This window comes from Amphiprion ocellaris, chromosome 20 (assembly GCF_022539595.1).
Source record: "Amphiprion ocellaris isolate individual 3 ecotype Okinawa chromosome 20, ASM2253959v1, whole genome shotgun sequence".
NCBI lineage: Eukaryota > Metazoa > Chordata > Actinopteri > Pomacentridae > Amphiprion > Amphiprion ocellaris.
Window position 1 is genome coordinate 26,694,342 of NC_072785.1, and position 16,481 is coordinate 26,710,822.

At 37.4% G+C, this 16,481-nt stretch overlaps 1 protein-coding gene across 1 annotated transcript; it reads left to right on the forward strand.

Annotated features, from left to right (window-relative positions):
- The first annotated feature begins 629 nt into the window (after window positions 1-629).
- Window positions 630-13,219, forward strand: kcnk3b (potassium channel, subfamily K, member 3b). Its single transcript, XM_023285710.3, has 2 exons — window positions 630-1,268; window positions 5,948-13,219. The coding sequence occupies exons 1-2, from the start codon at window positions 986-988 to the stop codon at window positions 6,820-6,822; spliced, it is 1,158 nt and encodes a 385-aa protein (XP_023141478.1). The 5' UTR covers window positions 630-985; the 3' UTR covers window positions 6,823-13,219.
- Window positions 13,220-16,481: the final 3,262 nt, after the last annotated feature.

The following is a 16,481-nucleotide window of genomic DNA, read 5'->3' on the forward strand; positions in this document are numbered from 1 at the left end:
AGGCAATCACTTATTCTTCATTTTAGATTTTTAATTAAGTGGCATTGCTTTGGTGATATTTGTTTTCACTTTGACATGAAAGAATCTTTTCTGGGGTAAATTCTTATCAAAAAAAACAAATTATATTCACCATGATTCAAAACTTGCAAAAGAAGTGAAGCTTTTTATGTCACTGCAGCTTGTAAACCACTATAAATTGGACTAATTCCAAGTTACACAGTGAGAGAACTGATTTCCTAGCTTGTCTGCACTCATTGTGACATTAATGGGCTAAGCAGAGAAAGAAAGTGATGGGAGCTTACTTGGCGGAGAGCAGTTTCTCATATTTTATGCTGATTTGATCTGAAATGTTGCAATAATGAGGTCAAAATCTTCAGACTTCTGGGCCTGGACCCAAGTTAGTCACAATCCAAACAACATACATCTCCTTGAAAGCTGTTTCATAATAAAGGATTTTCTCAGGGGGAGTTTATTTGGATGTAAATTCGTTCTTGTTGAATTGAAGATGTATTTGAGAAGCCTGCAGGCCTGCAGCTCGGTGCGCAAAGGATGTGCCTCTTTTAAATATTTGCACATGGAAAGTATGGTTATCATTGGGTTGCTAGACAACTTGTGAAGCCAGTAGAGCTAGTCTGTTTAAATAGCAGCAGGGTAAATATTGTACTTGAATGAGCACATGAAACATACACCAAGTCATATTTGTAAGGAGCCTGGACTCCACCTGTGCAGAGACGTTTTGGCTTCTGTGCGTAAAAGCTGCCCAAAAGGTGAGCGCCAGGCCGGTCTGTGGGATTTACCCAATGTGCTTTCTTTCTTTTTTTCTGCGAAATCTAAATATAAGTCGGTGACAAATAGTCCAAATACAGTAGCAACCCAACTGTGATGTGGGGGTGGCGCTGAGAGAGCAGCTCCGTCTCCAGAGTCCGTCGGCAGAAGGTCGCAGAGAGCCGCAGCACTGCGCCTCTCCGCTCCGCTCCGTGTGACCATGAAGAGACAAAACGCCCGGACTCTGGCCCTGATAGTCAGCATCCTCACCTACCTGGTGGTCGGAGCCGCCGTGTTCGAGACGCTGGAGTCCAAGCAGGAGAAGAGCCACAAGAGGAAGCTCGACGCCAGAAAGTACGAACTCATGCGCAAATACAACTTGACCAAAGAGAACTTCGAGGAGCTGGAGCACGTCGTCCTGCAGCTCAAACCGCACAAAGCCGGGGTCCAGTGGAAGTTTGCAGGATCCTTCTACTTCGCCATCACTGTGATCACGACTATAGGTGAGCAAGACTTTAATATTGTTGTGTTTTTAGTGGGAAAAGACCCTCAAATTAGGGCGGAAGGCAGGATTTTTACTCCTGAGTCCTCCTGGCCAAGAATGTTAAACAGCATTTTAGTATTCTGAACATCTAGAGGGGAAATATTCTGCTTGTTGCACAATAAAAAAAATAGATTCTGTTTCCAGAGGTGTTGCTGGGATCTCAGTATATTCAGATATAGAAGGTAAATTATTTAAACCGTTTCTAACAGAATATTTCTAACAATTTTATTCGTTTATTTATTGTAAGTTACAGATAATAGCTAAATAAAAATCACAGAGAAATCAGCATTTATTTAATTGTAATACTGTGGGGCCAAGCTGTAGAGTCCACAAAATAAATCTGTATTTTTCCAAATGGTAATTTAATTCTTTAGCAATGTGTGCTGGTAAAATTGTACTCTTTTTTTTACAGTATTGAAGTCAGCACAAATATAGTGATTTTGCATGTATTTGTCATGACTTGAAAGATTTTTATTTATTTATTTATTTATTCATATTTTTTTCTATATTACAGATGAAACAATTAGAATTACTCTTTTTTCAACAGTTTTTTTGTGTTTTTTCTAATATGTTGTACTATTTTTCTTTTGTTTGAGAAAAAATAAATTTTTAAAATTTTTTTTAAAAAGTGTATCATCTAGGTGGATGGACATTAACCTCATTTTCCATTTTAGATTTCTTCTAGTTATTTGGGATAAGGAATGACCAATAAATATAATATCGGATAATATTTAATATCTGATTATTATATTTATTATATTTATTATATTTATATTATATTTATATTGGTATTATGATTGTTGTCATTACTTTTATTATTATAATTATTTTAATTGTTATTTTTATTATTATCATTATTATGAATAAAATGCTGTTTTTGAAAAAAAAAAAATCCACATATGTAGACGCCAGGTCTTAGGAGCTTAAACCTCCTTGCTCAGTCTGTGCAGCATAAACCAAACTTACATACTTTTACTGTCTTCTCTATTTAACCACATTTATGATATTTTAATTTAAACTGAATATTTTTCATTCAGATGTTTAGTCTTTTACAATTTATGATTATAGGTCACCAACAAAAACATACTTATGAATATTATATTTAATGTCTTGCAATAGATCCCACTTAATACCACATACTGGCCCCTTTAAAAAATAAATATGAATATATATATTTTATTCCAACTAGGTCAGAAAAATTCCAGGTGTAATTTGCGTCTGTTTGCTGCATGATTTTTTTTTTTAAATTTACATTGTTATGGTTAGTTTCTCTGTCATATATATACTGTTGTAAAAAATACAAAATAAATAAAATGACAAAAACCCAGATTTTTTACCAAATTTCTTCAATAGCAATATTTTTAAATAATTGAGAATTTCAGAATGGTTTTTGGGGGACTGTATTTGCTTCAAAAATAAAAAATATATTTTTTAAAAAACTGTAAAAAAAAAAAAAAAAAAAAAAAAAGCCATTTGGGGTCTTTCTGATGTGCTGTAACTCTGATAAAAACATCCTAAATAGTTTTTTTCATAGATCTGACTTTTCTCGCGTCATTCCGAGCGTTGTGCTGCTGATTTAGATGCTGAAACTAAATCTTCGTGTTGCATCATCTGCTGCTGACGACTATGAGACGCTGCAGACTCACAACCTGTTTCTGGTCAACAGCAAACCCTCAGTAGCAGAAATCTTCCCTCAGAAGTGATGTTTTGTTTGTTTTTTTACCATCAAATCTTCATTTTTCATCGTTTCTCTCCTGCTGCTGCTGCATGTGTGGAGCCTGAATGTCAACAAGTTTCTAAAATAAACTCCAACGTGTCCTGGATCCCTTAAATGGAAGTCATTTATGTCGTGTCAGACAGATTCTCTTGGAGATTAGTCATGGAAAATAACAACCATGTGAGTTTCTTCTTTATGTATCGAGCAGCCAAAACAGTTGTAGCCTGATGTGTTCGAGGTCATTCACGTCCTTCACATTTCACCTCCTGGAATTTGACTGTTCCGCACTTTGTGACCTTCTTGATCTGCTGCTGGACCACGACTACATCCACACTAATGCAGCTTCATTTTTCAGACTTTTTAAACTGTTCTTTTCTTTTCCTGGGCACAGTTTCAAATGTTCCTCTGTTTGTTTATTTAGCTGTTAATCGGACTTTCATTCTCCCAGAAGAGCTGGAACACAGTGCCAGACAGAAGTTCAGAGTGAAAGTGGAGTTTGTAGTCAATTTAAAGTGGAAAACATACATATATATATATATATAGATGTATATGGGTCATTCCAGGATTGGAGGACATTTGGGCTTCACATTTTTTGAAAAATAAACCTTCTCTGTTACAGTTTTCTGCTACAAATCAATAAACTATCAAAGGCTCGATTGGCTCAGCTTACACATCAGTGGTACCATTTTTAATCCATGTTTATTTGTTGTTTGCTAACCCTACTCTAATCCCAGTAACAGGGTTGCTAAGCCATGCTAATGTTACACTGTAAAAAAAATGCTCGTAAATTATACGGTGGAAAAACTGTCAAATCATGACGGTAAACATCTGTAAACTCTAAAACAGTTTGACACAGTTTATTTAACCATAATTAACCATATAACCAATTAACCATAATTCAGCAAAAAATTTCCCCAAATTTCTGAAAATTTGCAGAACCTTCAGGAAGAAAATTCCAATAATTCCTTAAAAGTTTCCCTTAAAAGTTTCATTTTTAAAAAAAAAAAACAACCAAATTTGTCAAGAAAATTCTTGTAAATATTTTCAGAAAATGAGTAAAAATCTTCGAAAAAAATCATAAAGTGATTCCATATATATCATTAAAACTTCTAATATTTTCTTGAAGAACATTCACATAAAAATCAACCAAAATCCATCAAAATTCGCTGGATTTTGGTTGATTTTTTGTGTGAATGTTCTTCACAAACATTTTTAACATTTTTTTTTCACCAAAAAATGTTCAAAGATTTCCCAAAAATGTTGAAAATGTGGACATCAGAAGTTTCACTGTGAAAATATGTTTTTTTTCCACATTTTCAAACTTTAAAACAGGTCAAATTTGACCCGCAGGATGACACAAGGGTTAATGTGTCCCCAAAATATTCAAATGAAATCTGAATCTAAGAATGAAGAAACCCCAAAAACACAGAAAATTTTTACATTTTTAAAGATAACACTTGGTTCAGTGTTTCTCACTACAGTTTGTTCCCTTCCTGATAGTTTGTGACAAAAAAGTGCTGCCTTTCTGCTTTATCTGCTGTGTTTTTACAACATCTGAGCTCAGAGGAATGTGGGAGTTAAAAATACAGACGTGTTACTTCACAGTTTAAAGTGAAGCCAAGCGGTGTGGCATTAATGAGACGATTCGGTGGGAGTTTGTTTCCTGTGGATGTGGATCCAGCAGCTGTTTCTAAATAATCAGATTAGGTGAGAAGTTAGGTGTCAAATACCACATAAAAACAAAAACACACAACATTATATTGTTTCATGTATAGAAAGGTGCACATTTTCTATGTTTTATTTTCGCTGATGTCACATCTTTGTGTGTTTATGTTTTATTTTCACTTTTTCTGCACTTTATTTGCTATCGACGCTCCATTAGTTAAAGCTGAACTGTGTAAATGAGTGACAGCTGAAGCATCGGATGGTTAAATCTGGACAGTAATATCAAAATCATTTGCGTTATTAGTTTTCTTAACAGTTTAAGTTACAGTATGATGCAAAACATTTCATTTTCCTGGTGCAGTATTTCAATTTTAATGTGCAATATTTAATTTTCTCCGGTGCAATATTTCACTTTCATGCATAATATCTCAATTTTAATGCACCATATTTCACTTTTCTGGTGTAATATTCAAATTTTCTGGTACAATATTTTATTCTGATGCATAATATTTCAATTTAATGTAAATTTCTTTTTTTTTTTAGTGCAACGTGTTATTGTAATGTGCGGTATTTCAATTTCATGCATAATATCTCAGTTTAACATGTCATGTAATTTAGTTTTTTGAGCAATATCTGGCGAAAGACTTATCTCATCTTATCTTATCTCATCTCATCTTATCTTATTTCATCTTATCTCATCTTATTTCATCTTAGCTTATTTCATCTTATCTCATCTTATCTTATTTCATCTTATCATATCTTATTTCTTCTTATCTCATCTTGTCTTATTTCATCTTATCTTATTTCATCTTATCTCATCTTATTTCATCTTAGCTTATTTCATCTTATCTCATCTTATCTTATTTCATCTTATCATATCTTATTTCTTCTTATCTCATCTTGTCTTATTTCATCTTATCTTATTTCATCTTATCTCATCTCATCTTAGCTCATCTTATCTCATCTCATCTTATCTTATCTTATCTTATCTTATTTCATCTTATCTCATCTCATCTTCACTCATCTTAGCTCATCTCATCTTATCTCATCTTATTTTATTTTATCTTAGCTCATCTTATCTCATCTTATCTTATCTCATCTCATCTTATCTCATCTTATCTTATTTCATCTTATCTCATTTTGTCTTAGCTCATCTTAGCTCATCTTATCTCATTTCATCTTAGCTCATCTTATCTTATCTCATCTTAGCTAATCTTAGCTCATCTTATCTCGTCTTATCTTCTTTTATCTCTCAGGTTACGGCCATGCGGCGCCAAGCACCGACTCAGGGAAAGTGTTCTGCATGTTCTACGCCCTCCTGGGGATCCCGCTGACCCTGGTTATGTTCCAGAGTCTGGGCGAGCGGATCAACACCTTTGTCAGGTACCTGCTGCACCAAGCCAAGAAGTGCCTGGGGATGCGTCACACCGAGGTGTCCATGGCCAACATGGTGACGGTGGGCTTCTTCTCCTGCCTCAGCACCCTGTGTGTGGGCGCCGTGGCCTTCTCCCACTGCGAGGGCTGGAGCTTCCTGCACGCCTTCTACTACTGCTTCATCACGCTCACCACCATCGGCTTCGGGGACTACGTGGCGCTGCAGAGGGACGATGCCCTGCAGAACGACCCCCGGTACGTGGCGTTCTGCTTCGTCTACATCCTCATGGGCCTGACGGTGATCGGGGCCTTCCTCAACCTGGTGGTGCTCCGGTTCCTGACCATGAACGCCGAGGACGAGCGCCGGGACGCCAAGCAGAAGGCCCTGCTGTCCGCCGTCAAGCCCAGAGGGGAGGTGGCCCGCCTGCTGCCGGTCTCCACCTCCTCTACCCCCGTAGCGGACGGTGGTACCAAACCTAAAGATCTAAAAGGCGTGTACACCGAGGTGCTGCACTTCCAGACTATTTGCTCGTGCTTGTGGTACCGCAGCAAGGAGAAGCTGCAGGGCTCCACCATGATCCCTCAGGAGCTGACCTTCTCCGACGCCTACCTGCAGCAGAACAGTCCTCACTACGTGGAGCCTGGATCGAGCGGCTGCGTTTGCAGTCCGCGGCAGTGCACGAGCATCAGCTCCATAGCGACGGGCCTCCACATCCTCTCCCCGTTCAGCCTGTTCAAGAGACGCAGCTCCGTCTAGCCTTGTTTCTGCACGGCACACTGCAGACGTCTAAACTGCCAAGTGGACAACAGATACTTGGCAGTTGGCACAGCAAAGACACGACTGCAAGTAGATGTTTGTGGTGCTACAAATCCCAGTAATCCAACAGTAGGCCGTAATGCGCAAAAAGAGCCGGGGGGGGGGAAGCACATACAGAACTGTAATCTAACTCCAATGTGTGTGTTTGAAAGAGAAAAGATGGTTTTATTTTAATCTTCTGTCTGCTTTGAAGAGTCACCTGAGGAGATTCAAGCAGCTACACAGTCAAATGTCAAGAAGAAATCTGCAGTAAATTCCATTTTTATTTTTTCTTTGTCAACAATCTCAGAGGTGCTGATTCAACTCAGGGGTTCTTCCTTGAACTCATGCGTCCCGATCATAGTATTCCCAACCGGCCTCATGTAAGTCGCCTTATGTTCCCCTGAAAAAACTTATCTAACAACTCATGATTGTTGAAACTTTAGTGCAGCTGACGCACTACTTCACATGACTCACATGTGCAGCTGCCCCTGTTATTGTCGCTTTCAGTGCTCTCTGCCCAAATCTCTGCCGCATCAGTCACAAACACAACCCAATTATGTAACGCGACAAGTGGAGAAGTTCAGGAAAATCACGATGACATATCCCCAACCTGGTTAAACAGCATTCTGCAAACAGTGATCATAAGTAGACACTCATCAGGGTTTGTTGTACGACTCTGCTTTAAAAATGACCAGATCAACAACTGAGAACACAATGAGCTTCACCGCCTTCAGGTTTACCGCAGGGTTACAGTAAAGGTTCTGTTCATTTTCCACCCCTGTAGCTGATGGTTGGTTAGTCGCAGAAAGTGGTCGCTTCTCGAAGTTTCTGTTGATTTAGGATATTTACATAAAAACTTTTTTGCCAAGAGTAAGATAAGAATATCAAGTCATGTCTGCACTGTAAAGAATTAACTTTTTAAAATGTTGTGTTATCATTATCGTACGGATTTTCCCTGTTTTATCAAATTACAGATCATATCAAGTAAAACCACAGAAAAAAAAGCTTAAATTTACAGGTAAACTATAAAAACAGGCCAAAACTAGCACCAGAAATCTGTATTTTTAACTAATTATAGTTTATTCTTTTACAACTTTCGACTCCAAAATAATTTTAATTGTATTTAAAACAGCCAATAATAGAACTGCTTTAGAATATTTTCTTTCTTTTTTTAAAAAAAAAAGGAATGTCAAGTAAAATTATAGGAAAAAATATTTATTTACATTTAAAAACAGGCTACAACTGTAACACTGACATCAAAAATCTGCTTTTGTTTTTTTGCAATATTTTTTTCAAAAATGACACAATTTCTACTACATTTAAATTGAAAAAAACATTATTTTAAAAATGTCTGCTGTTATTTGAAAGAATATTACTTGAAAGACAAATTATGTAATAATATTAAGTAAAATTATAGGAAAAAAGTATGTATTTACATGTTAACTGTTAAAATATTTTTTTAAAAAAGGCTAAAACTGTAATATTGACATCAAAAATCTCCTTTTGTTTAAAAAAATCATTATTTTACAAATATCTGCCGTTATTTGAAAGAATATTTATCTATAGTAAGGACAGAGAAATGTCATAGAATTTTTTTCAACTGTCATTTTCCCTGTTTTGTTAAATTACCAGTACTATCTAGTAAAATTCCAGATCGGATAGAGTAAAACCACTAAAAAATGCTTAGATTTACAGGTTAATTGTAAAAACAGGCCAAAACTGACATCAAAAATCTGTAGTTTTACAAATTGTAGTTTATACTTTCACAACATTTGACTGTAAAATAATCTTTATTGTATTTAAAACAGCCAAAAATAGAATTACTTTACAATATTTTTTGTTACTTGAAAGACAAATTATGTGATATCAAGTAAAATTATAGGAAAAAAAATTTTCATTTACATGTTGATTGTTAAAAATTTTTTAAAATCTGCTTTTGAAAAAAATTACACAATTTTTGCTGCATTTAAATAGCAAAAAAACAAAAATATGTTACAAATATCTGTCGTTATTTGAAAGAATATTTATGTATTTTAAGGACAGAGAAATGTCATAGAATTTTTTCAACTGCTGTTTTACAGATGTTTCCTGTTTTGTTGAATTACCAACAATATCTAGTAAAATTACAGAACAAAATATTAATTAACACGTTAACCCTAAACTAATGATTAATTGCAGATTATTTTTTCAATTCATTTCATTATTATTTGGTCTGTAAACCAGTAGCAAGCAGTTTCAAGAATCATCACACTTTGTTGTTACCGTTTTACAGAACCAGGCTTGTTGTTTCTCTGTTTTTAGCCTTTATGCTAACCTAAGCTAAGCAGCTGCTAGCTTTAGCTTCACATTCAGAGCACGTCTTTTTTGTTTCACGGTTTTACAGGAAGTTATTTTATGTTCTGTAACTGTCTCCTGACAAACAACAGCCTGATGCTCCTGCAGCCTCGTTGTTTTTAGATTTCTATTTTTTCCCAGAGTCTCTTTACTGGTTTTTGCCACAGAAAACAAAAACATCTACAGTTGTATTAACAGGTGGTTTTCTGTTATAAACCACAGCCTCACCAACACCAGTTTGAACCAAGAGAACTGAAGTTGTCCTAATATTTCCCAAAGATGCTCAAGCATCTTTTGCGATAATTTTAAAGTTGTAGCTGGATGAACTGTTCATCCAGCCGGTGACTTCATCTAAAAAACACAAACTATTATTTTTAACCTTCTGTTTTTGTGTGAGTTTATAATTAGATGAGTTAATTAGGAACCTTTAGACACTAAATTGACCTCCTTCTGGCTACAGCTCCACATTTAATACACAAATATGAGATTAATATCAATTTTCTTGTCTAATTCTCAGTGTTTATTCCTACAATTTAAAAGCATTTCACCTCCCAACCTCAGGACCTCAAACATGGATCATGATTATCCATAAAGTGTTCATGTTTGGGCTGTGGATCTCCTGATTTTCTTTCCACTCTGCTAGTTTTGACCAAATGGACTTCATTGGCTCCATAGAACTCACTGACTCATCAAACACAACACTGCAGATCATTCAGATACGAAGCGTGCGGAGCTTTTCCAAATCACATATGGATCAAACAGTACATGCAAAACTATTTTGGGTGCAGCTCAGAGTGACAGATGGGAGGGAGGTTACTGTGGGGGTACAATGGATAATGAGCCGGTTGTCAATCTCAGACGTTAATGTCACAATAGGCTGAGTCTGGGTGATTGATGGAGATGGAAAAAAATCCTCCCTCAGCTAGTATTTCATGTGTATTTCGGCCTGTTTTGACACTCAGTGATGTATTTGTCTGTGGGCGACATGATGTGACGTCACGTTTGGATTATTTCCAGCAGCTACAACCGCGTTTTAACCTCTGAAGGTATTACTTAAAAGCCCCACAGTGAATTAATCTTGAAACAACAGTTCAACAAGTATGTCAGTTAGAGAGCAGGTGGAGTTACACCAACAGTGGAATCGCACTAGAGAATGGTCTGACTGTACCACACTATCATTCTGCTATAGGGGAAGAAAACACGTTTGGATTTCTTTGACCCTCGTGTCGTCCTGCAGGTCAAAATTGACCCGTTTTAAAGTGTGAAAATGTGGAAAAGTATATATTTTCACAGTGAAACTTCTGATGTCTACATTTTCAACATTTTTGGAAAATCTTTGAACATTTTTTGGTGGAAAAAAAGAAATGTTAAAAATGTTTCTTAAGAACATTCACATAAAAATCAACCAAAATCCAGCAAATTTTGCTGGATTTTGGTTGATTTTTTGCGAACGTTCTTCAAGAAAATATTTGAAGTTTTACTGATATATATGTAATCACTTTAGATATTTTTAGGATTTTTTTGGAAGATTTTTACTCATTTTTTGAAAATATTTACAAGAATTTTCTTGACAAAGTTGGGGGATTTTTTTTTTTTTTTTTTAATAAAACTTTTAAGGGAAACTTTTAAGGAATTATTGGAATTTTCTTCCTGAAGGTTGTGCAAATTTTCTGAAATTTGGGGATTTTTTTGCTGAATTTTTGGATTTTTTTCACATAAGGAAACAATAATTTTTGGTGCCTGTAAATGAATAAAATTATAATAATAATAAAAAAACTACCTTGCGCTGAGCTCAGGCATGTGTTATGCATGTGTACGTTATGTACGGATACTGAATCACGTGACCTAAATATGTAGCGGAATTCAAATTCGTTAGTCCGTTTTTGAGTAATGTTGCACACAGACAGACAGACAGACAGGCAGACAAACGTACACCGATCGTCACACAACTCCGCCACATTTATTAGTAAAATGGTTAATTCACACACACAAAAAAGTAGCCCTACCTTAGTGCATGAGCCAAATCTTTGGTAAAACCTAAAAATTTCAGCTTTATGTTGCTGCTTAGAGATTGTGGTTTCTCATTATGAGAAACAAAAAATTGTGAAAAACGTTATCATTTCTGACTCAACAATGGAAAACCCCTAAAGTTAAGGTGTGTTCCATTTGAACTGGGGATTTCTAAGTTGACAGTTGGAAACTTCAACTGGAATTCCCACTGTAGTTGGATTTCTGACTTGGAAAGTTGTAGTAATGTCATAAATCAATCATTCCATCCATCCATCCATCTATCCATCCATCCATCCAGTTTCTTCCACTTGACCAGAATAGGGTTGTTTTGGCAACAGGTTAATTGAGGGTATTTCCGATATCCTTCTCCCCAGCAACACTCTTCAGCTCCTCCAGGGGGATCCTAAGGTTTCCTAGGCCAGATGGGATATGTAATCCCTCCAGTGAACTCTGGGTCTATCCTGGGGTCTCCTTCTAGTTGCCTGGAAAACCTCCAAAGGAAGTCGCCCAGGAGGCATCTTGATCAGATGCCAGAACCACCTCAGTTGGCTTCTTTTGACACAGAGGAGCAGTGACTCGACTCTTAGCTCCCTCCGAATGTCTGAACTCCTTACCCTATCTCTAGGAATGAGCCCAGCCGTCCTTATCTCGATCTTTTGGTCACTCCAGAACTCATGACCACAGGTGTGAGAGTTGGAATATAGATCAAGTGGGAAATCGAGATCTTCGCCTTGCAGCTCAACTCCCTGCATCAACCTGTTTGCTCCATTTTTCCGTCACTGCTTAACAAGATCCCGAAATACTTAAATCACAAACCTTGACCTCAAAATCCAAAATGTTCAGCACATCAGCTGCAGGAAAAACTGCAGTTGTATATTGTTTATTTGCATTTCTGTCTTATTTATGTGCCATTAAATCGGTCAGTTGCTGCACTGTTTGTATGCGCAAATCACAGCGTAAAGCGTAATTACTTTGCATCTATACAGTCTTTTTTACAGATGGTGTTCATTTTGGTTTCCTGACTTGTTGTAGACACCAGATATAAAAGGAACACAGTACTACTATTAAAATATGCACATATGAGAAGCTGAAACCACTAAATATTTAACTTATTCACCTGAAAAATCACCCAGAGGTTGAACTAATTTTCAAAACTGTGGCTGATTTATTTTGTGACACTCTGCTAGTTCATGAATTGACCAGTTGTTGCCAATGGAAACCCAATGTTTTCTTGACTAGAAGACACTATTTTATCTCCGCCAAAAGCAGGAAAAGTTTGAAACTGAAATGCATTCTGGGAATTGTAGGAAATCACCACCTGAAGCACAAATGCATGAGTCACAAGAAGTAGAAAAGTCACAGAAAGATGATGTTATTAAATATCTGTTGGTGGATTTCTTTTTGTTTTTTTTAACCTTTTTTCTATTTTCTTGTTTGTCTTCTGCCCATGCGATACATTGAAACAGCTCTAGTCCATCTTGGTGTGAGGTTTGTTCAGAAACTGATCTTGTTGATCTGTTATGATGGACAGAAGGCCCTAATTTGCACACAGTTATGGAAGAAAAATGATGATTGTGACTCTTTGACACCAACAACTACAGCCTAATGTAGGTTTTATGCAAGTACTGTATTAGTTTTAAAGTTGGAGTACATCATGTTGCACTAGACTTGACAGGTGTCCCTGCTTTTTGCTTTTTAAAGAAGGGAAAACTTAGTACTTGAACACGCAAGGAGCACTTGAAAATATGTTTTTTTGATCATAACTTGCTGAGATATTAGTTTGTCTGGCACTATATGTCCAACACATCACACCAGTCAACAATATTGTTCAATTTTACTCAATTATGGAAAAGAATGTCCATAGAAAATATTAAAAACACAAAGATTTTGTCCAATAAATGACTGTTTTTGAGTTGTTTTTCTGGACACCCTGATCACAGAATCACCGCCTCACATGACCTGTTATTTATAGAGAGTGTTTATTAAATAAATGCTAAGATATAAGCTGTGGTCATGTGATTTTGCCATCTCCATGCTGTTTATCAACATGTGCTGTGTGAGAAAAGCCTGCTGAATGTATAGAAATGGCCGTCGGGTCCAGATGGTTTCCCCCTGGGAATTCTGACTGACGTCCAGTTCCGGACAACCTACAGCAGGTTAGTCACGATCCAAAGTATGGCACCGTATCGTTATGTCATCTATATGTGTTACATCCAACTCATAATCAGGTGGTGCAATGAGCTGGGGGTGGACAAAATAACAGAAACACGTCACTTTGAGGCAGCAAATACTGTTTAGGGGGGAAAGTTTTTATGTTTGGTGCTAATATTAGGGGTTTTATGGCACACTGTAGGTCTATAACATTCAAGTAATTTCCCCTACTGGAAGATTTCCATGTTGTGCAAGACCATAATGTGTTTACATCATTATGGCTGGAGTGTGTTTTGGTCACTGAAATGCAAAACATGCAACATGCATGAAAAATAACAGGCTTTAATGTTAAATAAATAAATGTAATAGTTTTCCCTGAGATAAAACTGAGCTTGTGGCCCTAATAAACATATTGTCTTGACAATTAGTCCCATATTACAAGTGTCAAGGGGGTGTTCAGGTAAGAACCCAAATGCAGAGACTCACAAAAGGTGGGCAGGCTTTGGAAAAAGAAATTTTTATCAAACAAAAGTACTCGACAAAAGGAGAGTCTAGGGAATATACAGAGTCCAAAACTACAAAACCATGAAAACTATAACCAAGCAAAAACCAAAGGGGCACGAGGAACACAAGCAGAGGAACAGGAAGGCAAATCGGAGGTCAAACAAGGCCGAAGTAAAAAGGGCTGGCAAACAGGGTAAAACAAACCCCTTAATGGTACAAACCAGAAGCAGATGAGAAAATACAGGAACAATCAGGCAGGTGAACAGGAGGTATCCAAACAGGAGACTAAACAGAAAGGTAGCGAACAGGAGGGCAAACAGGAAGTAACTGAACCAAACTCAAGACCATGAAAACAAGTTCCATCCATCTATTTTCTTCCACTTACCCAGTGGAAGAAAATTAGGTCAGTAGACTAACCAGGACATTCCTGACGTTCCTCCCATTACCAGTATTTTCCAGTTCCTCCTGGGGGATCCCAAGGCCACATGAGATATGTAATCCCTCCAGCAAGTTCTGCGTCTACTCCGGGGTCTCCTTCCAGTTGGGCATAGCTTGGAAAACCTTCAAGATTCCTCTGGATGTCTGAGTCCAGCCACCATACAGAGCAAACTATGTCTGATTGCTATTATCGGCTAGTTGTACCTTTCAGTTACTACCCAGAGCTCAGAACAAAGTTGAGGATTAGAATGTAAATCATCTGTTAAATTGGGAACTTTGGCTTATAGCTCAGCTCCCTCTATGCCATAATAGTCCAGTGTAAAGTCTAGATTGCTGCTTAAATACATTTGCCCCTCTCACACTTCATTTCCCTGTCACTCATGAACAACATCAGATGATCCCTCAACACCATTGTCTGGGCAGTAAGTTACCCCAACCCAGAAGAAGCCATCTACCGTTTTTCTGCAAAGAACCACTGCCTCAGACGTAGTGGTGCTCTCCATCTGGGTCACTTCACATCTGATTGCAAACCACCCCAGTTTGTGTTCACGGTCACAGCTTGACGAAACCAACAGAACCTCATCATCTGCAAAATCCGGAAACGCCTCTCTTAAGGTTCCCAAACCGGACACCCTCCTCACCCCGGATGCATCCTGAGATCCATGAATGTCACAAACAGGATCAGAAATAAGGGGAAACCTTGGCAGAGTCAACCACCCAACAGAAACATGTTTGAGTTCATGCCAAGATAACAAACACAGTCCTCAGTTTGGTTGTACAAGAACCAGATGGCTTCTAACAACATCCCTGGTAGACCAAACTCCCACGGTCCCCCCTACAGGGTTCCCTAGGGGACACGGTTGTAGGCAGGTTCTTGACAGGAAATGTTCTCTTTTCATAGCCCCTCTCAGACATGCATTTCTTTCTGTTAATCTAATGGCTTCTCAATGTGTGGGCTTCTTCTCTGAATTAGCATGTTGGTTACTTCCCTAAAAATTTGCAGTGGCAGTTTTACAAGGTCGGACCTTGCAAGATGGCACAAGTTTGAGTACTTCAAGGTGTGTGAAGCAATTTGGGGAAGGTTTTTTCACATTTTAGCACCAATATTGGCCAAAAATCTAATTTGAGAAAACTAAACAATCACAGTAACACGTTACAAACAGAGGAATATTGTTTTTGCATAACATAAATGGCTTCCTTGCCAAATTCACACCACCAACATTGGTATAAATACAGAGATGATGTACTGTCAACCTTTGCAATTGTGTTTCCGCTCTTTTCTCATTTGCTTTCAAAGGACTTTGATTTTTTATTCATGTCTACCGGTTTTGATTTCACATGTGTACTTGTCTTTGTGCTACTTAGTAAGTGTAATTGCTAAAGGGCCTGTTAGCATCTCCACACAATACAATAAAATGCTATAAGCAGTAGAAGGGATTCCCAAGCATTTTGGGGAAGCATCATTATTGCTATTTCCCATCTTGTGCACATAATCCTGAACCTGAAGAGGTAAAATGCCTACTATTATATCAACTTCTTAGAGAGATTAGAGACATTCCTTTATGATGTGTTTTCTTTCTTATTCTGTGAATCATCTTGTGGCCCTAAGATTTATCTAATGTTGCATCTCCAGGTTGCTTTATATGACGTCTTATAAAAGAGAATAGCATTACAAGTCCATACTGAGGAATTTAAAACAATTTGAGGCCTGTGTAGCTGTAAATACAAAGAGACAGATATTGTTGTAGGCGCTAAGGACAGAATAAACACATCAAAGTGTCAGTTGGTTGCTGAGAGCAATTAAAACTGCGTCTCGTTATCAAAATTTGCTTGCCACTGCAACATCAAACCAGCTTGTAAGGCCTGGCTTCATGCCGGAGAAACTGCCTCCAGCCATCAGACGTGAAGCTCGGAGAAGCAACAGAAGGAGTATCCATTCGACAAATCCCTGTATTGACCCCCCGCTGCCGGAGCATCTGCTGTTTTCTACTTTGGCCACAGACCTGAGTATCTATGTCAAAGACAGAAATAGTTCCACTGAGAAGGTCAGATATCGCATTACGTCACTCGGTTTCTTCTGTGTTTTGGAAAAATTTTGGAAAACCGAAGGCGTCTCTCACATTTAATGCCAGTTTGGACCGAATGTTGAACATGATCTTGTGTATTTTGTACCACTTTCA

What these genes read in the sequence shown, in the direction of transcription:
- kcnk3b (XM_023285710.3), top strand. Translation starts at nt 986, where the DNA reads ATGAAGAGACAAAACGCCCGGACTCTGGCCCTGATAGTCAGCATCCTC. An exon ending in CACTGTGATCACGACTATAG is followed by an intron (nt 1,269 to 5,947) that starts GTGAGCAAGACT and finishes TTTATCTCTCAG; the next exon opens with GTTACGGCCATGCGGCGCCA.